This window comes from Rattus norvegicus, chromosome 9 (assembly GCF_021556685.1).
Source record: "Rattus norvegicus strain SHRSP/BbbUtx chromosome 9, alternate assembly SHRSP_T2T, whole genome shotgun sequence".
Lineage (NCBI taxonomy): Eukaryota > Metazoa > Chordata > Mammalia > Rodentia > Muridae > Rattus > Rattus norvegicus.
The window spans coordinates 57,874,356-57,898,510 of NC_141542.1; the positions used below are offsets into that span (position 1 = coordinate 57,874,356).

At 41.7% G+C, this 24,155-nt stretch overlaps 1 protein-coding gene across 16 annotated transcripts in view; it reads left to right on the top strand.

Annotated features, from left to right (window-relative positions):
• Il1rl1 (interleukin 1 receptor-like 1) overlaps positions 1-24,155 on the top strand; it is a 65,450-nt gene that overhangs the window by 37,023 nt on the left and 4,272 nt on the right. For 8 of the 16 annotated variants that reach the window (XM_087564812.1, XM_087564813.1, XM_087564807.1 and 5 more), the window contains 9 exons: positions 9,971-10,169; positions 10,639-10,849; positions 11,820-11,994; positions 12,104-12,266; positions 13,881-13,949; positions 15,892-16,030; positions 16,701-16,846; positions 20,289-20,435; positions 21,856-22,023. In XM_087564812.1, the coding sequence (XP_087420938.1) occupies positions 10,091-10,169; positions 10,639-10,849; positions 11,820-11,994; positions 12,104-12,266; positions 13,881-13,949; positions 15,892-16,030; positions 16,701-16,846; positions 20,289-20,435; positions 21,856-22,023 (1,297 nt within the window). In that variant the 5' untranslated portion in view covers positions 9,971-10,090. 16 annotated transcript variants of the gene reach the window in all.

The window sequence follows — 24,155 nt, forward strand, 5'->3', positions numbered from 1 at the left end:
ACAGCGCTTCCTCTTCTCTTTCTGAGCACATACTCTAGGCAGTGGGGATGGAGCTCAGCGGTCAAACCCACGCTTAGCACATCTAATGACCTGGTCAACTCCCAGCATCCTCAAATAAATCCAATCCAAATGAAAGCAATGATCTTTTTTTTCTGTTCATCTTGTTTTTTTTTTTTTGTTTTTGCTTTTTTTGTTTGTTTGTTTTTGTTTGTTTTTCCTAACTCACTGTAAAAGGACAGGTTTTCAAAGCAAATGTACCTTCCTAAATGCAGTGAGCTGGGTATTATCCATGATGCTTTCCCTTGCTCCATGAAGCATGTGGATTTCCTGCCTCCACAATTACTTCTATCCTTAATGTCAGTGTTCTTAAAAATATTTTCACCATTCAGAATGTTCTAGAACCTACATCAAAATACAAACCTGTGTCTAAAATCCTCCTTGCTTTCCATCTGTTTAGTGTGAAAGTGCTCAGGACTCAGCAGATCTGACCTTGATGACTTTCTGACTTGCTCTTATGACTCCATATTTCCTTGCTTCACTTGGGCCACAAGACCTCTCTGACTCTCAGATCTGGGACGTCCCTCTTCTGGTCCCCCTGCCTGAGCTGTGCTTCTGTAGTTCTTCTGCAAGCCCCTTTCCTAGGTAGACTTCTTAGATCTGTCATAAAATTACCCTCCTATACCTGTCCTCATTGTCTTTCTCTTTAGACCATGTATCACCTTTTACTTACTTATGATGTCTATTATAACATATATAAAGTTTATAATGTAAGGTAGTTTTGTATCCCTCTGTTCTGCCTGGTACTTTCCTATAGCTCCAGTGTTTGAAGCAGTGACCTGTGTCTAACCCCCATAGCAGTCTGAGGTTCAACATGTTGCAGTTGAAAGCCTGTTTCGTGAAGAGTTGGTTTGTCACTCTACAAAATGCTAAGGCCTGGAAATCCTTACCAATGAGTCACTAGCCCATTTCAGTCCTCTGAATACTCCCCATGACTCTTCCCTGAGAATCCCTCAAAATCCAGATGCTTGACATGGCTTACTTCTGACGTCTCTTATCACTTCCCATCCTCCCCCCACCCCCGTTATCTCATAAAGATTATTTCCACATATCTTACTTTAAATGTGTGCATTCATTAAAAATGAATGCTTATTTCCATTTTCATTGAGGTCTTCCCACCTCACTGAACCCAGTAGGAACTGTTCTGGTTGTACCTAAAGACTCATCTTTCAGTTGATTCTTGCTCTTCTAAAGTTGTCAGTCAGTATTAGCCATCACAGTTCTGAGAGTTATTCACATGACTTGAGAAGGTAGCATGATGGCAGCAGGTGACCGGCTCTCTCCTGCTAGTCATGTCCCATGCAGAATCACAGATCCTCCAAGCATTGCGTCTCCCCAACAAAGTGACTTATAGAACTCAAAATGGACCTGGTTCATAGAGACATCAGCATTCATAGAAAATAAGCATCTCTACCTTTCAGTGGCAGTAGCGTGGAAATGAAGGTTTTGGAGAAACTGGCATTATTGTCAGATGCTCAAAGTAAAGAAGTTAGTCTATGGTTGACCAGTTATATTAAAAACCATCTGAGATCAAACACATTGTATTGGGTTGGTTTGCTCTTGATATATGTTACATTGATATATGATATTAGTAATCTCTGAAGCAGCAGAAGCAATAGGTACACATCCTTCTACCTGGCATCTCTGAGTCTCTTTTTTTTTTCTTTGATTAGTGCAAACAGAAGATCTTGCAAGTCCAGAATCGGTAAGTCTGGCAGGCTTAACTATTCAGAGTTGATGGAGCCATCTTGAATCTGATCCTAAGAGCAGCAGGTGGCAGACGGAGGCGGGATTTCCGTCACAGTGAAGGCAGAGTGTACTCTCTGGAGGTTACGTCTTGGTTCTTCTGGTCGTTAGCTGGTAGATGAGGCCCGCCCTTCACTGTGGAAAGCTGACATTCTGGCTTGTTCGTACTTGTGCTGTAGACCTGGTAGATGTTTTTAAGGTCATCTTGACTTTTATCTAAGAAACTGTAAATAAATCTGGCTGACTGCTCTTAAGTAGAAAACTGGAAAGAAATGGTAAGGGAAAACTTATCTGAAGATCTGAAGAGGACAAATCCAGGATAGATGGGGCAGCGAGATGGCTCAGAAGGTAAGGGCACTTGTACAAACCTAACCTTGTAAGTTCAATTCCAAGTCCCCACGTAAAGGTGAATGAAGTTAACTGACTCCACACAAGCTATCCTCTGGTTACCTCACGTGTGCTATCACATCATATACAATAATGATGGTAATCAATTAAAAATGGGGGTCAAGAGAATTTTTCCTAAAACAACTTGTTCTTGGAAATTGTTTTAAATTAAGAGTCACCTTTTCCTCCAGGGATTGTGGCAAGGGGTAATAAAATGTGGCAACAATCACAAGCAGAGTTTTCTCCTGCTGTGAAGGATCCCAGAACGTTAGTACCATGATCTCCCTCCCGTCACATGTACAGAAGGAAGTCTCTGGTCAAGAGATGGTTGAATGCGGGGCTGGGGATTTAGCTTACCTAGGAAGCGCAAGGCCCTGGGTTCGGTCCCCAGCTCCGAAAAAAAGAACAAAAAAAAAAAAAAAAGAGATGGTTGAATGCTCCCTTGAGTGAGATGTGACCTCGTCTCTGTCCACTGAGCCACATCCAGCACAGGCTGCATCTCTTCTACCCAAGAAACAACCTCTGACTCTTCCCTGTTCAGTAAACCATCCACAGAGCTCCTGATTTCCACCCCCAGACTCTGCAATCCTCACTGCTCAACATCAGACAGGAGTAGCACAAACTGTTCTGTCTTCTGGTGTCTTTTGCTTGAGATATTTTTTAACTTGGAAGTAATTGCATTTCTCCAGAGCATGCTGTCTTTGAGAGACATCTGTCCCCATCAATTCCTTCCTTTTATCACTGACTATTTATGCTTTTTCTTTACCAATTCTGTTGATAGGCTTCTGGGTCATTTTCAGGTCCAGTATTACGGGCAAGGGTTGTTTGTGGACATGTGATTTAATTCTCCAGGAGTTAAAGTACTGAGAAATGTTGCAGATTTTTTTTTTAGCCATATTATCTTGTTCATCTAATATGCAAAATATATACACTTTACACATGAAGCCCCATAAGTTTCCACTAATGTGTAGACTACAGCCCTCACCTCAATGGCAATGCTGCCCTGTATTCCTCACATCCTCCTTTACAGAGATAATCACCTTACCTCCTCTTCCACACTGCCTAATCCTTCGTCGTTCTGAAAGACTGCATCTTTGAATTCTTTTAAGTGTGACTTCTTTCTTTCACTATAATTGTTTTTGGATTGATTCATGTTGTGCAAATTGGTGCTTCACTTTCTCCTTTTGCTGAGCAGTATTTCACGAGCACAGGGGGCTGTTCATGTGCACACTGGTGGACATGGCTGTGTGCCTCTAGTTTCTTTTACAAATCAAGCCACTGTGGACATCCACAGAGCACTCTTTTTCTATGCACACATTATTCTCTCTCTCTCTCAGGCTAATCCACAGGGGAGTTCCTGACGCTGGGAAAAATCACAGCCACAGTGACTGTTACCCATAGGAAGATAGACCTGGACTCAATTAAGGTGTGACAAATTCACACTACGGTGACACATAGTCAGGGGCATGTGACACAGTAACTGCTCCGAGGTCTGAATAGCTTACTTATGTCTTAGTCACCGTACACATGCAAACAATTAGGTCTGCTGGGTGGGGGTTTCTCCACATGAGTGACACCCCCACAGAGTTCTTTCTTGATTCTTGCTGATGACTTTTTCCTTGGCCAAGATCACCCCATGGATCATCCAAGGGTGACTTGGGCCTGGCCGAATATGAGAGAGCAAAGAGAAGTCAATGTTTTAGGAGAGCTGAGGTCTCTGGGTGGAAATATATATCTCTCCCTTGGTGACTACACCCTGAGACTTGAGTATCTGATCCAAAATGCTTCCTTTACGGCTGTCTTGGCTCATTCAACCAAGTGTGTGTGTGTGTGTGTGTGTGTGTGTGTGTGCACGCATGCGTGTGTAGCTTTCCCTGTTTCACACACAAATCACACAGTATTGTAAATGTCAAAATTACTTTCCTTCCTGTTGTCTGCCTGTGGATCCTATTACCTAACTGGGTTGCCTCATCTGACCTCAGTGGGAAAGGATGCACCTAGTCCTGCAGGGACTTGATGTGCCAGGGTCAAGGGATACCAGGGAGGGCTCTCCCTTCTCAGAGGAGATGAGGAGATGGCTATATGAAGGGGGACTGGGAGTTGAGGTGCTGATGCAATCAGGATGTGAAGCAAATAAATTAATGGAAAATAACTTTCCTTCTGGAGCTAGTAGAGGAAATTGGAAAATCAACAAATACAGCTCATGAGTGGGATGTTAGCAAGTAGCAGATAACCCAGAGAAAGTCTGATGTGGGTCAGGAGACAGGAAGTCGGGAAGGGGATATTACAATTTCAAGTTGATGGGCCAGCTACTCATAAAGGAGTGTTCATGAAGCAGAAGCAGCTCAAATGTCATAGCTGGACCTATAGGTGATCAAATCATGTTACACATGCCCAGTTGAATACTATCTACCCATTAGAAGGAATGATAGCTGACTCATGTTCATCATGGAGGAATCTCAAACCATAATCTTAAGTGAAAGAAACCAGACACAGGAGGATACATTGTCTCAGTCTTCTGATATGGAATATTCAGACTAGGCAAACACATTCAGACACAGAAAGGGTTAGCACTCATCTGGGAAGGTGGGGAGAGAACAACAGGGAGTGACTGTTACAGATACAAGGATTAGTTTGGCAGTAGTGTAAAGGTTTTGCAGTTAGACAGTATTGGTGATAGATCCATGCTGTGAAGGCACGGTCGGGGAGCTGTGTGCTTTAAGATGCTTCATTTAGTATTATGTTAATCCACTTCCAAATCAGGAACAACAAAAGAAGAAAATTGAAGGGCTAACAATATTAGAAGGACTGGTGCGTTGACTCAGCCGGTAATGGCTCTTGTTGCCACACCTGACAACCTGAGTTTGAGCCCTAGAACCCACATGTTGGAATAAAAAAGAAACTTCTGTGAGATGTTCTGTATCTCCCACATGTGTTTCATGGCACTCATGCTTCCCTGGGCTATATACATACATAATACATATGTGCATACATAGATATATACATACACACATAATACATATATATGTAGATACATGTATACACACATAATACATGTCTACATATAGACATATACACATATAATACACATACATACATGCACACATACACATATATGTCTATACATACATGCATATACATATACATTCATATACATATATACACATCATACATATATAAATACATATATACATACACACATACATACACACATACCACACATATGTACATACATATGTGCATATATAATACATATATACACATATACATACATATAAACATACATATGTACATATATATGCATGCATACATATATACATACATGAATAAGTAAATAAATATATAAGAAAACTAGAAGCAAAGTAAATAAAATGAAGAAAGAACAGGAGAGAAAAGAGAAGAAAAGGCAGAACACGGAGTCTCTAGGTGAGCTGGCTAGTTTTTAATCAGCTTGATACAAACTAGAGACTACTGGGAAGAGAGACCTTCAATTATGAAGTTGCCACCATCAGACTGGACTGTGAGACATTTTAATTGTTATTTGATTCAAGAGAACCCAACCTGATGAGGGCAGTGCTATCCCCTAGACATGGGGGTCTGGGCAGTATGAGAATTGTAGTTGACAAGCCAGGGAAAGAAAGCCAGTAAGCAGCATTCCTCTTTAGTCTCTACTTCACCTCCTACTTCCAGGTTCTTGTCTTGAGCTCCCTCTGTGAATTTCTTTGATGATAGATTGTACCCTGCAAGCCAAATAACCCTCTCTTCCCTGCCACGTTGCTTTTGGTCGGAGTAGTTTCATTATGGCATTGGAAAGCACACCAGGATACCAGGATGAGCCTCGGGGAGAAGCTCTATCTTAGACCCAGGCTGGAGGAGAAGAGTTAGTCCACGGGTAGCTGCAGTGGGATATCTTGGGAGAAGGAGCAAGGGGGACAGTGGACTCTGCTTATACCTTCAACGAACAGTAAGGGCAGAAAGACACAGGGCACAGACTTGTTAGGCAATAGCATTTTGTTAACAAGTCCACATGGATACTCTAGGACATTGGCTAAGGTAGAAGGGTACCAGAGAGCTGCATGAGTTGGCTTAGATTCTTAGGGGTTCTCTGGAGTCGGTGCACCCAGAAAATACTGATGAGGTACCCGAAAGCTTTCACAGAACTAATAATAAAACAAAAGGACAGGGTGATATTGTGGATGAAGATGGTGGGGGGATGTTGCAGGTAGGATAGGGTTAATGGGTGGTGAAACTGGTGACTCATCCACATGGGCTAACTGCCCACCACATATATGGAGGAAGGCAGGTCATGCATGAGGAATTTTGCTCTGAGCCAGTGATGATGTGCTCATTGCTGATATAGGAAAAACTGTGGGGAAGCCATTTTTCATGGGGGTCAGGAGACAAGGCTAGAGGATACTGGATATTGGGCTCTGTGGGTAGGAGGACTTTTTCTCTTGATGCTTGCATTTCTTATTATTGGGGTAGTGAGGCAGTTATGGCTGAAAGACAAACAGCAGAAAGCAACAGAGCTCGAGTAGCCCCAGAGTGGGTGAATTGAAGGATCTAGGAGAGAATGCGCATTTCCTGTGACACAGGCTGTGTGAGATCTGTGGCTGATGGATGGAAACCTCCAAACACAATTTCATTAGGAAAAGAAAAAGAAAAGAAAAGAAAACTCAATTTTAAAAAAATGTTCTTTAATTACAGGAGGGTAAAGCAATCTATTCTTTGCTTGTTCTGGTAAGATCTCCTGAAAGTGATGGACCTGGTCATATTGTTTTAATATGACAAAAAACAAGTTCCCAACTCCTACAGTGGACCTGTGATAAGATCAGGATACAGGTAGACAGCTCGGGTGGATTACAACATTTGTAGTTTCAGCTTAACTGCACCTTTGGCCAAGTCAAATGAGTAAGCTTTGCATAATACCCCTGTTAAAAAACATGCCGTGTCCAGTCCAAATAGAAGGAAATGACTGCCCTCCGAGCAGTATCAGGGGGATTAGTTTTAATTTACGTCGTAGTAGAAGTGTCAGGGAACCAGATGATAAGTAGCTTCACATACAGGTTCAAAACTGTAATCCCAAATCAGGGGAACTGGTGCAAAATTATGCTAGATTTTTATTATGTTGATTTTGAAAACAAGGTAGTTCTGAGACATAAAGAGCACTGACAGGTGCTAGCTGGATTCCGAAGGACTTGGCTACCTTAAATCTCCTGCTGGGCTCATGGATCGGCGGTCCTCCTCATTCAGACACACCTCTCCGTGCTGTGTTCTATGTATTCACCAACAGCTGCATTCCGTGTCTACGAACCCAAATAGAGGCTGGAATGGCTTATTGCTTCTTGAAGAACCTGGCTAAGGGAAATATCTTACTTTAATAACTCAGTCGTGGTGATCAGAAAAAGGGTGTTTTTTTTTTCCGGAGCTGGGGACCGAACCCAGGGCCTTGCACTTGCTAGGCAAGTGCTCTACCATTGAGCTAAATCCCCAACCCCCAGTGGGTTTTGACCATGACTATTTCTCTCTCTTCTTTTAGTTGACCCTCGGAAAAAGAAAAGAATGTAGGTTCTCTTACTCCAACAACTTGGTTTAAACTCCAGCCCCAACTGAGTGAGCTTGGTTGAATTATTTAAGCAGTCTGATGCTAGTGTATTCTTGGATTTTGCTCATACTCATGCTACGTATGATCCTGACAATAAGAGTCAAGAGTAGCAAGGAGCAGACTTGAGGTCAAGCTCCTAGACAGCAAATGCTTGGTATTTCCATCTTGCCCAGTCTGTCAGCAGTTCCCAACAGAAGAGGAGAGATGTCAGGAGCAGTTCCAGCCACTATAAGGAGCACTACAGGACTAGCTCAGGTTGTGTTCTTAGCTAGCAGTACGGCCAGGCTTGGCTTTCTATACCTGACTCGGTTGGATTTGGGTGCTAGTCCTTAGAGCCAGCTTGCTTGGGTTCTAATTCTCTTAGCGCTGTGCTGCAGACCCCTTACTTAATCTCTGTGCCTCTGGGTCATCATTTGTACAAGGGAGAGGACAACAGTGTGTCATTGGCTGATTTGGGAGTCGATATATGTATACATATGCCACATAAGGAATAAAGGAGATACCACCATATAAAGATCTGAATTCTTTTTCCTACTGGTGCTGGTGTGGGGTATGGTCCTCCAATCCTTCCTGCAATTGAAGCCTCATAATAGAGCCAGGACAATGATGGGTAACACATCTCAAAATCAACCGTTAATTTTTGTATTACACAAAGCCCCAAAAGATGATGGCCTCCTTAGAACAGCTTGGTTATCGTCATCCCAGCACAGATCGAAATCTGAGGTGCTAGACTGCTCTTTGGACTGAGCCCGAAACACTCTTTCCATTATAGAACATATCTAAGCACCCATGGAGTGTGAAGTCCTCTTGCATTCAGGGATCATCTCCACGCCCCTCCCAGCCTGCATTCTCCCCTAACATGTGGTGGTTTGTAAGACTCTCCATACCACAGGAACCGACTGTGTCCCCTCACAGGTAACAGACAGAGGTCATGTCTGGGAGTAGCTGGAGGACAGCTGTGTTTTGTGTGTGTGTGTGTGTGTGTGTGTGTGTGTGTGTGTGTGTGTGTGAGAGAGAGAGAGAGAGAGAGAGAGAGAGAGAGAGAGAGAGAGAGAGAGAGAGAGAGATATTTGGGACTGAATGTTATGATAAACAGCATTGTTTATATTAGCTTCACTGACCCAGCAGAAACAGGGGAGAGTTGATTGTTTCCCCTGAAATGGATTATAACATTGTCCTTATGGCTAAATATTTATGTGGTAAGTTTAAGAATTCCCAGTAAGTGAGACAGCAGCATTTTTGAACAACTCATGGATTTTGGCTAAAACTCAAATTTCATGGTGGGCGGGGTTAAAAAATGCCAAGACATCTGTGTATTTAAAAAGAGAGCGGGAGCATGCCTCCATGGGTAGTCTGAAGAGACCAGAGGAAGGAGCACCAAGTAGCCTCAGGGCCCTGGGTTTATTCTTCCCAGCCCTTCATCTGGGGTAAGAATCCCTAACTGTCTGAAGCCTGTAAAAGGAAAAGTTCCCGCAATTCAAAGAAACGTGTCCTCTTGAAGCGACTAAGAAGTTTCATATTTATTCCTAGCTTTGGGGATTTCTGTATCCCCCTCCTCTGACGGGTGAAGGGGAAAGCCACATGATGGAGTCTCTAAAGGCAAAAGGATATTTATTGTCCTCAGACCTCTGGCAAGCCTCTGAGGCTTTTGAGAGCAAGCCCAGGCAGGGACTATTCTTTGAAAGTTTGGGGAGACAGTCTTGGATGGCCTCCTGGCTGATGCTTTAATCCAAATCTTTCCTTCTCTAGTTGTTTTTTTCTTTTATGATGGCTATCTGTGTGTACTGGTGTGTGAAACAGCAAACATGTACATGTTGCTCCAGCCTGCCTACGTAGCTGTGGTTTGGATGAATACTGTGCTTTCTAGCATCTACTCAAGTCTATGGCTTTAATTTGTTTCATATGCAAATATCTGTTTCCTTTCCTTTTCGTTTACATTTTTTTTTAAGGAAACATTCAAGAGACTGGTAAGATATAATTATGAAAAAACAACCTAGTCATTGTGAGGACTGCTGGCTGTTTTCGAATTCAGTAGGAATGAATGCAAGATTGCACACCTGGAACCCATTCTCATACATGTGCGAATTTAATAAATCTGTGTCGATGGACTGTCCTTCCTGGCCCAGTATGGCAAGTAAATATTTGACTTGTGGTTTTGCATGGTTTATTTTTCAGCTACACTGATTTCTCTTTTGGACCCTACATCAGACAGCACACATCAACCGCCTAGTGGACTCACCGTTACCTTCCTGTGCCATTGCCATCGGAGAGATCTCGGCCATCAATCACTAGCACATGATTGGCAAATGGAGAATGGGGCTTTGGGCTTTGGCAATTCTGACAGTTCCCATGTATTTCATAGTGACAGAGGGCAGTAAGTACTGATTCTCAGATGGGTGGGATGGTTTTAACTTAAGTAATTCTGGGAATGTTTGGCCTCACTTAAGCTGCTTGCTTCCTGTTGTTTTGGGTTGCATTTTATGCTAGGAAATTATTTCCTCTTCATTCATTCTTTACTGTAAGTCTCTCAGAAGGAATTCCCTATAGTGGGTAGATTATAAATTTTGAGATTTGACATAGTACCTGCACATAAAAGTCATTCCAAGCATTTATTGACTAGGAGCAAACAGGGACATTGACTCAAATAACTCCTTAGCCTATTGCACCAAGTGGCACATTTAGTAAAGGGATTTAATTATTGACATATTCTTCCCCAAAGTATTACAATAGACAAATGGATTCATTTAAAAATCTAATCCTGAACAGAAAGTTTAAGTTATATGAAGGACTGTGGTCTGTTCACTTGGACATTTCAGAATCACGTTCATACTTTTGACTTGTAGGAAAAACATCCTGGGGTCTAGAAAACGAGGCTTTAATTGTCAGATGCCCCCAAAGAGGAGGTGCGATTAACCCTGTGGAATGGTATTATTCAAATACAAATGAAAGAATTCCTACTCAAAAGAGAAATCGGATCTTCGTCTCAAGAGATCGTCTGAAGTTTCTACCAGCCAAAGTGGAAGACTCTGGGATTTATACGTGTGTTATCAGAAGGTACCATTCAGAAAACCATTATAAGCCTTGTGCCCATTCCCCTTTCATCAATGGCCAATAGCCCAGCTGTCCTTGCTTTCTCTGTGTTCTGCTCCTCAGTAGAATTGCTATGTTTATGAAGTGATTAGAACAAGAAAGTACAACTGAGAAGACCCAGAGACTGAGGGTTGATGGGTTGGCTATTGAATATATAACAGCAGGATATGTAATTGGCTACCCAATTGCAAGAATATCCAGCTTGTGACCCATAAGAACAACCAGTAATCACTTGATGTTCTCTGGGATTAAGAACAAATCAGCATACCACATGGAAGCCCACAAAGATCTGTGTTGGATGAAAAGGTTTAGATGCCAGAGCCCAAGACAAACATGCAGATTGCAGAGACTTGGGGTCAGTGTCTGCGAATCCCTCAGCCTGAATGGCAAATCTAAACACTGCCGTGTGTTTAGATTTCACACCATCTCTGGTACTCACAAAGTATCAGGTGAGCCCAGGTATGGTTTGGTGTCTAGGTTTGGTGACCACAGTTTCCAATCCATGGCCTTCTACCAGTTAGGTATGTGCTGCCACCAAGTGCTCTCTCTGTCTCTTGGTCCCTTAACTGTAAAATTCATATAGTAGTGTCATTATTAGCCCCAAATCACCACTGTGAAAATAAAATGACAGAATTCATGAAGAGGGTTTAACTCTGCATCTGGTTCAACAAACACTGGCACACATTTCGGTTAGGATCCAATGGTACAGCAGGTGTGAGGATTGAGGACCTGGGGGAACCATTTTTGCAGTTTTGCTCCATCTCAAGAGTAACAAAAGAAGTCTTTAAAGCTTAAGGTCTCAATGATTATTTTGCAGTAAGACAAGAGCCAACATATGTCTTTTTTTTTTTTTTTTTGTAAAAGCAACATTGTCTAAAGGTTACAGTTAGATTAAACTATATCATGGTAATAAGTGCTTGGCTTCTTTTAATAGCCCTGAATCGATTAAGACCGGATCTTTGAATGTCACCATATATAAAAGACCACCAAACTGCAAAATCCCTGATTACATGATGTACTCGACAGTAGATGGATCAGATAAAAATTCCAAGATAACATGTCCAACAATTGCCTTGTATAATTGGACAGCGCCTGTTCAGTGGTTTAAGGTAAAAGTTTGAAATCTGGGGAGAAATAGATAAAATCTGCACAAGTGATGTAATTGAGAGTGAAAATTAAGTGGAAGAAAACTGGAATGTCTTCTTGTTGTTGCTTCAGAACTGCAAAGCTCTCCAAGGGCCAAGGTTCAGGGCACACATGTCCTATTTGTTCATTGACAAAGTGAGTCATGTTGATGAAGGTGACTACACATGTCGATTCACTCACACGGAGAACGGAACCAATTACATTGTGACTGCCACCAGATCATTCACAGTTGAAGGTAAGCTCTTGGCTTCAAGAAGGGCTAAGATTCAAACAAACGCAATCAGGGAGACTTGTACGTTTCTGGTTGTATTTCCAACCCTCTCTCCATATTCTATTCCCTTGTGCTTCCTCTTAACTTCCACATACTCTACCATGGCAGGAAGTTACAATGCAGCATAAGGTTTAAAAATTCCAGGGGAAGATATTATATTATTGAACCAAAGCCATAGCTATTCTTTTTTGGGAGACTTAATTTTCAAGGATAACCCAATCTGAATTTCCTCTTCCTCTTTCTCTTCTTCTTCCTCCTCCTGTTTCCCCTCTCTCTCCTTCCCTTCCCCCGCTTTCTTCTCATCTACGCTTCTTCTTTCTTCTTTTTTCTTTCCTCCTCCTCCTCCTCCTCCTCCTCCCCTCTCCCCCTCTCCCTCCTCCTCTTCTTCCTCCTTTAATTCTGTATTATCAAGTTTCATATATTTTCTCAGAAGTTACCTCCTCCCTTAAATTCTACCCCATCTCTGGATTGTTTGCAATAACCAGTGCAATGCTGCACAAAGAGAAATGCTATTTTGTAGGGAATAATAATAAGTCTACAAAACAAAGTCTACACAACAGTTGTCAAAGAAGTCACTAATGTCCGTATGTAGCTAGTTGCGGTCATGGATGTAGAAGCCATAAATGAAGAGGCCTGAGTGTAACAAGGCACACTGCTTTTATATACACTCTGGGTGGTTTTCAGTCCTGGTCTACAATGTTTAGACATCCTCAGTAATTTCCAAGCAGGTCATTTGTTTAGAAAAGAACTTTTTCCAAATATGAATTCAATATTAGAGAAGCTATTTAATGAGAAGATTTCCTAATCATGTTTGATGTCATTCATAGAATTGAGGTTTTCTAGGGACAGTTCCTCTATCAAGGGGATGGGGTCTCACTATATAAGTGGCGTGGAACAAGAATAGGACTAAGTAATATTAGAGACAATGTTTTGTTTAAAGCCTTCTATACTCCATTGCTTGAGAATAACCATCACCAGACCATAGCTGTGTCTGTGTCTCTCACTGTTTAATGTCAAACCCTACAATGTTTCTTAATCTCAATTCCCAAAAATAAATGAGCACATAGGGGTGAAGGGTACATCTATATCCCCAGAGACCTCCCTGCTTCCAACCCCTACCCAATCACAGTGGTGAGAGGAGAGAAAACTCTTGAGGAGGAAGAAGAAACATTTCCATCTACACATGAGCACAGTGGTAGAGATCTGTGAGCAGTGGACCCGTGGGGCTCGTGAACACATCGTCACGAATATATTGACATCATCTTCTCTGTACTTTTATACTTCTTCTATAGAATCATGGGTCTCAAATAATTTATAAGTCACAGAATCAATGGGTCAGACAGTATTTGTCTTAATGATATAGAAAAGAATAGAAGATATTAAAAAGTATCATTGTAAGCAGAAAAAGGGGTTGCAGAAAACATTTGTTTCATTTGTGTGTCTGCACTACCAAAGGTTATTTTCAAAAGAGTTGACACACTGCTGTGAAGTTAAATAGAACCATGGAAAGTCTAGCTTTATATTGATGGCTGATCAGTACCTCAGTAATTATATTCTATTTCTGTTTTTAATTTTAAGAAAAAGGCTTCTCTACATTTCCAGTAATTACAAACCCTCCACACAACTACACAGTGGAAGTGGAAATAGGTAAGAGATTTTTTTTTTAAATCTTTATTAACTTGAGTATTTCTTATTTACATTTCGGTAGTTATTCCCCTTCCTGGTTTCTGGGCCAACATCCCCCTAACCCCTCCCCTCCCTCCCCTCATTACCACCCTCCCCCCAACAATCATGTTCACTGGGGGTTCAGTCTTGGCAGGACCAAGGGCTTCCCCTTCCACTGGTGCTCTTACTAGACTATTCATTGCTACCTATGAGGTTGGAGCCCAGGGTCAGTCCATGTATAGTCTTTGGGTAGTGGCTTAGTCCCTAGAAGCTCTTAGGTAAGAGATTTTAAACAACTCTCTGTAGACCTGGGAAAACATTTCCTTAGGATTTCATGTCTATGCAAGGGTCATGTAATTAGTAGAGGGGAACTTGGGGGATCATGTGAGATGACAGTATGGAAACACCTGTCACCATCACAGCATAATTCAACCCTATGTTTGTGTTGAAGCTTGGAGTTCATGCTTCTCATAGAAGCATTTCTTGTCATTATCAGTTCTGCCTAGAGAGCAGATGTCCTCACTTCACTGTTGAGGAACATAGGCTCAGAAAAGCTCAAAGGCACAACAATGGTCATGGATAGCAAAAGAGCGAGAATACTGACTTATGAATGTGTGCTTCTGCTCTTGTTGGTTCGAAGCTAGGCCCAATGGAAAGGACTTTGGGTCTGAAACACCATGATGAATCATGCCTCCCTTAGCACCCTCTGTAACCTATAACTCTGTCACACTCCTGACCTTAGCATACCACTCCCTAATGAACAGCATGTTTGCTTTCTTACCTATTCTGCCCACATAGTTGTTCCTCATTTCGGTGGAGCAAGGTCATACATAACATTCTGTGTGTCATCCTTCCTGCTTCCCCTTTTCTGCCAACGAGCAACATCTAATTGTATCATCAGTTTACATCTTGGCCACTAGATTTTCACCTGCAGTGTGGTGGCCTCTAATCCTTTCTCCACTGCTTTGCTGTTCCAGAGACTCTCTGGTCCTCAAGCTTCTCACGTGCCTCATTTTTAGGCAAGATCCGGCGTGAGTCCTAGGTTCAGGGAGAGAAGGTTGAATGTATCACTGTGGCCAAATTCAGCTCTGATGTTTTCTTTCTTTTTAAAAAATTGGTTATTTCATTTATTTACATTTTTTAAATGTTAGTCCCCTTCCTGGTTTCCCCTGCACAAAACTCGTATCCCATCTCCCCTCACCCCTGCTTCTCTGAGGATGCTCTCCTACCCACCCACTGACTCCCACCTCACTGCCCTAGCATTCCCCTATGGTGGGGCATTGAGCCTCCACAGGACTAAGGGCCTCCCCTCCCACTGATGACAACCAAGGCCATTCTCTGCTAAATATGCAGCTGGAGCCTTGGGTCCCTCCATGTGTACCCTTTGTTTGTTGGTTTAGTCCCTAGGAACTCTGGTGGGGTCTGATTGGTTGATATTGTTGTTCTTCCTATGGGGTTGCAAACCCCTTTAGCTCCTTGAGTCCCCTCCCTAACTCCTCCATCTGGGAGAGGAGGTGGTCCACATCCTCTGTCCGATGGTTGGCTGTGAGGATCCATATCTGTATTGGTAAGAAGAGCACTCTGTGAATGTTGGTATCCAGGATACTTGATAGTTGGGTTGGGTAAAGCTGTTTTATCTCCAGAGGTAGCTCATCAAGATTTAAGGGGAGTTCTGTAGGAAGAGAAAGTTGTGGAAGGGACCAGTGAAAAGGAAGGTTTTAACTAGCAGTGATTCCTATGTGTTTATGCAAGGCTAGAGCAAGCTCAGTACTCAACACTGGGGAGGAGGTGTGAAGAACAAAGAGCTCACCACTGGGGAGGAGGAAGGGATGTGAACACAACTGCAGGTTTACTACACTGAGAGAAACTGGATGCCACTTGCAGAACTGAATTGTTGTAGTGAATCTCTTCACTTCTTATCTAGGAAAAACAGCAAACATTGCCTGCTCAGCTTGCTTTGGCACAGCCTCTCAGTTCGTTGCTGTCCTGTGGCAGATTAACAAAACGAGAATTGGATCTTTTGGCAAAGCAAGAATTCAAGAAGAGAAAGGCCCAAATAAAAGGCATGTCATCTATCATCTATCCCTATCAGTCTATCTATCTATCTGTCTATCTATCTATCTATCTATCTATCTATCTATCTATCTATCTATCTGTCTATCTGTCTATCTGTCTATCTGTCTATCTGTCTATCTGTCTATCTGTCTATCTGTCTATCTGTCTATCTGTCTATCTGTCTATCTGTCTATCTGTCTATCTGTCTATCATCTGTCTATCTGTCTATCTGTCTATCTGTCTGTCTGTCTGTCTGTCTGTCTGTCTATCTGTCTATCTACCTATCTATCTATCTATCTATCTGTCTGTCTGTCTGTCATCTGTCTGTCTGTCTGTCTATCTGTCTATCTGTCTGTCTGCCTATCTGTCTGCCTATCTATCTATCTATCTATCTATCTATCTATCTATCTATCTATCTATCTACCTATCTATCAAGACAAAGTCTTACTAGATAGCTCTGAATGTCCTAGAACTCACTATGCAGATCAGCTAGGCTGCAAATTCACAAAGATCCTCCTGCTTCTTGAATGATGGGATTATTATATTCCATCATTGGGATTAATATGGGCATTGATTACCATGCCTAGGAATTTCTATATTGAAGTTGAAACATCCCTCTCTGCCTTCTCACAGCAGTCACTTGCCAGGAAAACGTCAGTAACCATGTTTCTTTCTCAGTTCCAGCAATGGCATGATTTGCTTAACCTCACTGTTAAGGATAACTGGTGTGACCGACAAGGACTTCTCCCTGAAATATGACTGTGTGGCCATGAACCATCACGGAGTGATAAGGCACCCCGTAAGACTGAGAAGGAAACAACCAAGTAAGGAGTGTCTCTCACAAATTGCTTGACAAAATTGGCTGAATTTGCTGCAAACCACAATCCTTTTTCTCAGAGGACTGTGTGTTATAGCTTGGTCCCAGGGGATTCATCATGATCGTGGGATTAGTTGGCCAGTTTCCTCAAATGTGTTTTTCATGTTGAGAAAGCTCCTTAAATCTGGTCTGTCCAGAATGTTTCTGTCTTCTAGAAGGACTCTCTGTCATTGTATCTTTCCTCTCTCTGTTTCCCCTCGTCCTTGTTCTCCTCACGGTCCTCCCCATCCCTTCACCTTCCTTCATGTTCTCTCTACTCTTCTTCCCTTATCTCTGGGCTCCTTCTCACCTGTTAGTGGCTTCTTCAGTCACCCTTTGCACATGCTACAAGGGACATTGGTGTTGATACTGGGTTGGAAGCAGTAATAACCCTACTGTGTTTCTCCCTTTGTGACTCTTGTCACAGAAAACAACTTACACATTAGGTGGATGACCAACTTGATCCCATTTTAAAAGAGTAGAGAAAACATGATATTTTTACCCTTAACACTCTCTTATGATACTAACCACTGCCTCAATGGCAATACAACTAATGTAAAAACATTATTTTAACTTCTTTCAAATATCAAGAGGGTGTGGAAGGGAGAGAGACACTGACTCTAAGCTCATAGTGATATGTGGGGCATTTATTGGGATTAAGATATTGATTAAATGATTAGGGTGGGGGTACCTATTGGATACCATCAAGCTGTGTCACTGCCTGAAGTGGTAGTTGGGATTTTTTTTTGGTTCTGTTTGTCTTCTTTGGTTTGTTTTAACTATAGAGACCATTCTGCTCTTGAACTCCTAGAGTTCCACCTGGCTTTGCCTCTCAGGTCCTGGGATTAAAGCCATATGTCACCTTACCCAGCCAGGATGTTTCTTGTTTTGGTTTCAATTTTAGAGCCTCTGGCTTGTAAGATTTTTATAAAGTAGAGTTTGATTCATAGGTGGCCAGAGTTGTGACTCATAGATGGGTTTTAGTGAGGTCTTAGGCATCCACCCCTTATAATGCTGTTACCCAGGGTGACTGTGGACCACAGCACTGTGTTATGAGATGGTGGAGGTCATGGCACATTCTATAGGAAAAGAGAAGCCAAGCCCCTAGTCTCACCAGGCACAACCTTGAGTCCTCACTGCTCTCCTCTGCCAACAGGACCTTTTGTCCAGATTTCTGAGTATTCTCTAGTTACATTTGTATTGGAACTATATTTGTGTTATCTGTAATTCTGTATTTGTTTTGTTTGTGTGTGGTTTTGTATTTTCCAGTTTATTTTTAATTCACCTGTTGCTATTCAAATCAATGTATCTGTACTGCTTCATCAACACAGCCTGTTAAATAAAAGTCGTGTCTGTTGTTGTTGAATGATCATAATGAATTTGTTTGTTCCTGAAATTCTGATATTTCTTAAATTAAAAAAACAAAAATAAAACCACCCTCTGCATATTTCTAAACACCATTAGGTGCAGATAGGATGTCTCTGGAAACAACAATGCATACTTATATTCAATGTTTTCTATGTTGAAGCCAGATCCAATTATGCCTTAGAATTTCTCATCTATCTTCTCACCCCGTACTTTTCGTCAATTTTACTAAGTCAAGGAAGCAAGGGCAGCGTGAGCCGAAGGCCTTGTCAAGAACTGTAATACTAGACCCAGAATTTAACACAGATGGCATTTCCTGTTTATAAACACTGTCAAGAGGCATTGCGTGTAGATATTAATACAAAAAGCACGTGTAGTTTACGAAGTCATAAGCACATAGGTAAATGTTGAACATCAACTTCCTGTGTCACCTTGAATCAAGGTTTTGCCTGGTGTAAACATTTCAGTCACCCACACTGTTACTTCACCCACAACAGTTCCTATAAGAAGTCTATCTTCCCCACCTTCTGTACCTCCCTAGCATGTATCCAGCAGGACTTTTAGATGATGTTTCTGAACGAGGTCATTGGGAAGTTCTTACTTAAACCTGAAGAAGGGAAGACAGCAAGCTCTGGCCAGTTTTGAGCTCTTTCCTCACCTTTGGGTCATGAGACTTTATTTTTTTTTTTCTTTTTTTTTTTTTTCTTTTTTCTTTTTTTTTTTTTCGGAGCTGGGGACCGAACCCAGGGCCTTGCGCTCGCTAGGCAAGCGCTCTACCACTGAGCTAAATCCCCAACCCCTGGTCATGAGACTTTAGTGTCTTGAGTTCCTTTTCCTGGATTCACAGAGATGGTGACCCATCAAGGATGGTAGAGGAATTTATCACCATGAGGATTTAGAAATAAGATAAAAAAAAGATTTACCAGGCCCGACTTAAGAATCTCCTCATATTCCTGTATAAGCAGCACCACTTCTAATAAATCTATGAGGATCATATGGTTAAAACAACCAGTGTACTATGAATGGTGACAGTTCCTGTGTCCAACTTGTATATATATATATATATATATATATATATATATATATATATATATATATATATGTGTCTTACAAGGTCCTGGAGTTGGAAGCCACATTTCTGGTGTGTTTTGCGAAACAAGGAATGTGGGACTCAGCTCAGAGATGGTTGAAGGAAGATTTTGATAGTGGGAGGCATCAGGATTATAGAACAGCAATTTGATGTCTCCATCACAATATTCCGTGACCTGCAACAGTGGGTCCTTTCTATATTCCCCATTCCCTAGATGCAGTAAAGCTCCCTGATGTACTGACTCACTCTCCTCAGGGCTGCCAACAAATACTGACCTTACCAATCCCCTTCTTACCATTTCATGAGTTCCCTAGCCTCATCGTCCCCCACAAATACCCACCCTGCCATATTCCTTGAACACGTCATCCCTTCCCACACAAATGAATATTTCACTACTGTCAGATTAATCTTGCTGAAAAGCACTTTCGTCTCTAATACCCTTTCACATTAGAACACATTCCCTAGCAAGAGTCTCTGATCATGCACAGCCCTGACCATACCCTTCACTAATTCCCCAAAGGGAGTTCTAGTTCTCAGAGAACACACTTTCCACCTCTGCACATAGCCTCAGCACCCTCTCTGGACAGGGGAGTGTTGCTTTTTCTAGACCTTTCTGAGTCTTCCTCATCCGTTAGTAATCTATTCAATAGGAAGCTCGCTCCCTTACTTTAGCATGGAGCATTCTCTGTTCACAATGCCTCCTACGTTAGCTGGGTTTACATGTGTGCGTTACCTTTAAGCACCCTCTGTGCTACCAAGCCTTAAGACCTGCACAGTGTACATGCGAAGGAAATTGATTTGTTGACTTTGAAAGCATTCCTGAAAATTCGATGTTGGTTTATTAGGTAGGAACGCCTTGTAGTTTCTGGGGATGTCAAAGTTCATGCAACCATCCATTCTGTCTTATTTTACTAATACTAATCATAGCTTTCCCCATCTCCCCATCTCTTGATAGTTGACCACCAAAGCACCTACTACATAGTTGCCGGATGTAGTTTATTGCTAATGTTTATCAATGTCTTGGTGATAGTCTTAAAAGTGTTCTGGATTGAGGTTGCTCTGTTCTGGAGAGATATAATGGCACCTTACAAAACCCAGAATGGTGAGTATCTGTTTTCAAGATTCTCTTCTCAAGAAAAAGTCCCCTAGACTTTATTTGTTTAATGATGTTCTGCTGCTAAACCCAATTTCCGTTTTCTTTGTAAACCTCATCTGTGAGAGTTTTGAGTCCTCACAGATAATTTTCCATGCCACTCTGTCACTGTTTGTGTTTCTGACATTCAGACATTCATCTCCAGTATTCTCTTTGGCGGGACTGCTATGCCCAGCAAGTCCCCATAACAGACTCTGCCTGAGGCCCAGACAGGTTTCCATGTTTTGGAAAATGCATGTTAATAAAACTTTACAAAAGGACAGTACAATCCTACCTGCTTTTCGGATTTGAGCAAGATACAGAGGGGGGTCACAACAGATGCTCATTTCCCTTGAATCCTCATTGCGTGAGGCATCCTTGCACAAACTTTGCACACGTAAGAGAAGAATTCTGGGGAAGTAGGAGTGTGAAGCCTTCGTTTGAAAGCACACACATTCGCTGTTTGTACGTGAAGCCATCAATTAGCAGGAGGTTGTTGGGTTTGTGGCAAATTCAGACCCCTTAAGAACTTCTACTTCCTTGCCCCTATTAGTCATTGGCACGTTAACTTCCAAGGAAGTAGCATGGTTACCATATGTCCTTGATTCTGCTTTCCAGGGTTTCAGTTGTCTAAGGTCAACTGAAGTTTGTAAAGATTTAAATAAGTAGGTGATAAAAGAAATAGACCTTGAGTTAAGTCTGAGCTATGTGGTAATAACCCAACACTAGCCAATTACCCTGTTAACAGGTTTACCGCTGAAGTTCCATGGTGCTTGTGTTTGAGGAAGAGTAGTTTTACATTGAGGTCTCGGCCTTCCATGTTGGAGGGGTGACGCCATGCATTTTGTTTTAGTCCATTGTTCCACGTTTATTACTAGCTATGGTTGTTACACTCTTACCGTGACAAGTATATAAATTAGTCTTAGGTATGTGCATGTAGGAGAAAGTGTCGAATAGCGGGCTCAGTACTCTCTGTGGCTTCAGGTACCCACAGGAGGTCTTTGAACCGATGCTCTGTGGCTGAAAAGAGGAATGCAGTGTGGGGAAAATGTAACAGCCAATAGGCAGAGGAGGAGTGACCCACCTGCCCATGATAATAGATATTGATAGCTTATAAACAAACTTGAAGTATTCTGAATAGACTCTGATCCTTTTCAAACTAAGATGGTAAAAAATAAACAAATAAAAAAAATCTTTGGTCCAGATCTCCTATTTCCTGGTCACATTTTGTAGCCATAGTTTGCTGGTGTCTTTTGATTTTAGAGTAGTGAGGGGGAAGCGAAGGACCATCACTAACAGCCATGGAACTTGGTAAGAGCTGTCCTTCAAAAGACAGACCAAAGGTTCGAGAAGCAGTAAACGCAGTCTAACTTCCTGGTTTCCTTCTCAGATGGAAAGCTCTATGATGCTTACATCATTTACCCTCGGGTCTTCCGGGGCAGCGCAGCAGGGACCGGCTCTGTGGAGTACTTTGTTCACTACACTCTGCCCGACGTTCTCGAAAATAAATGTGGCTACAAGTTGTGCATTTACGGGAGAGACCTGCTGCCTGGGCAAGGTAAACACACTAAGACAGGTCGGGGGTTGAAATTCTTAAACAACAACAACAACAACAACAACAACAGTCCTGGAGACTAGGAGTAGATAACGTTAGGTAGTGAGGAGGGATGGGGTGGGGAGACTCCTAGATGTTAATGGACAGAAGGAACCTGGGACAGCCAACAAGGGGTGTGAGAGATAGGGAAAGGAGAGCCAGGGGAACACACTTTGTTACAAAATGTCGTTATGGCGTCGAACACATTATGCATTGATTTAATTTTTTTTTAACTTTAAGTACATGGAGTAAGTAGACATATATTACATTAGCCTTTCAGTTTATCAGGCGAACCATACACACGTGTTCTCTATGCTGCATTTTTTTAAACTTAACATTCTGTTTTAAAGATCATAGTAACTTCATGGTAATAAGTAGAAGTAATTCTGATGTTCATAACCTACATGTAATAGGAATTATTTGTTGCATTATATAATTATTATATTATAATATATTACACTGTTACATACTATTACATATATAATGTTAATACATTATATTATATTATCATGCTTTATCACAATAAGGAATTTAGCATGGAATATCTACTTCATAAAAAACACATTCATTAACAAAATATAGTTTATGCAAATGATTTGGCCTCTTTGCTGATTGGTGAAGGACTTACACTGATAGTCATCTCATATTAAATTCAAGACCAGAGATTTACTGTTGGTTGATTGTTATTTTGAGGCAGGGTCTTTCCTGGTTCCCCTAGCTGGCCAGGAACTCACTATGCAGTACAGGCTGGCTTTAAACACACGTGGATTATGATACAGCATGAGCCACCATGCTGGACTTAGACTGGAGATATTTTTAAATTACAGACATGGGTGTGATAGTGAGAGGCCAACCTCCAAAGAGCTGGGTTCTCTCTTTTTATCATCTGGGTCTTAGGGATCCAATTCTGGTCCTCAGGCTTGGTGGCCAACACCTTTACTTACTGAGCCATCTTGCTGTCCCAAGATCAGAGCATTTAGATTGTTTCTTGAGATGCTCACCGTTTACTTTTCTCACCCCACTCCTGTCCTAACAATGAGGTGTCCACGGCTATGTGGGTGGAACATGGCAGATGAGTTAAGGGGTTCAGCTGTGCACTAGCCACCATTGCCTTGACTTTGTTTCCAATGCATCGCACTGGAATAACTTGGAACCTTATAAAAACTAAATATTACATCATTTCCACCTTTTCCCCCTTCTTCCAGTCCCTCTACCTTGCTGCCTTTAAATCATGACCTTTTTAAATTTGTTATTGCTGCATAAACACACACATATATACACACATATAACACACATACGCACACATACATAGACACATACACACATATGCATACATATATATACACATACCACACACATGCCTACACACACATGCACACACACAGACATGCGTACAAACACATAACCACATGTGAACACACATGCATGCACCCACACCTAAACATATACTCTAGTCTGCTTATCCAATGTAGTGTTTCTTGTATATTTATATATACATACATACATACATACATATATATATACATACATATATATATATATATATATATATATATATATACACATATATATATATGGTTTCAGGTTGACCACTCAGTATTGACCACTCAGTCATCAATTAGAGGGTTCATTCAAGCAACTCTTCTATTTTTGACATTTCTTAATTGTACGTAGTTCTTTGACTGTGGTTAGAGCCTCATTAGGTTTTTTTCCTCCATTTTTTGATAGCATATCTGTTGGCATTGTACATATTCAGGCCATATTCATGATAAGGTATCATGGGTGAAGTTTCCTTGGCATTTCTGGGAGACACAACCTCACAGCAGCTGACCTGGTGTTCTGGGTCTTAGAATCATTCCACAGTCTCTCCCCAGATGTCCCCCGTGCCTTAGGTTAAGGGGTCATATTGTGGATTACCAGTTGTGACTTGGAACTCACAATTGCTTGCTTTCTGCTTTTTGACCAGCTGTGGTTTTCTGTAATGGTCTCCAATCTGTGTTTCTGTGCCCCATGGACTAGCTAGAAATCTCTGGAAGGAAGGGTTCAGAGTCTGAAGGCTAGGAAAGGGAGGAGAAGGTCATAATCCTTTACAGGTG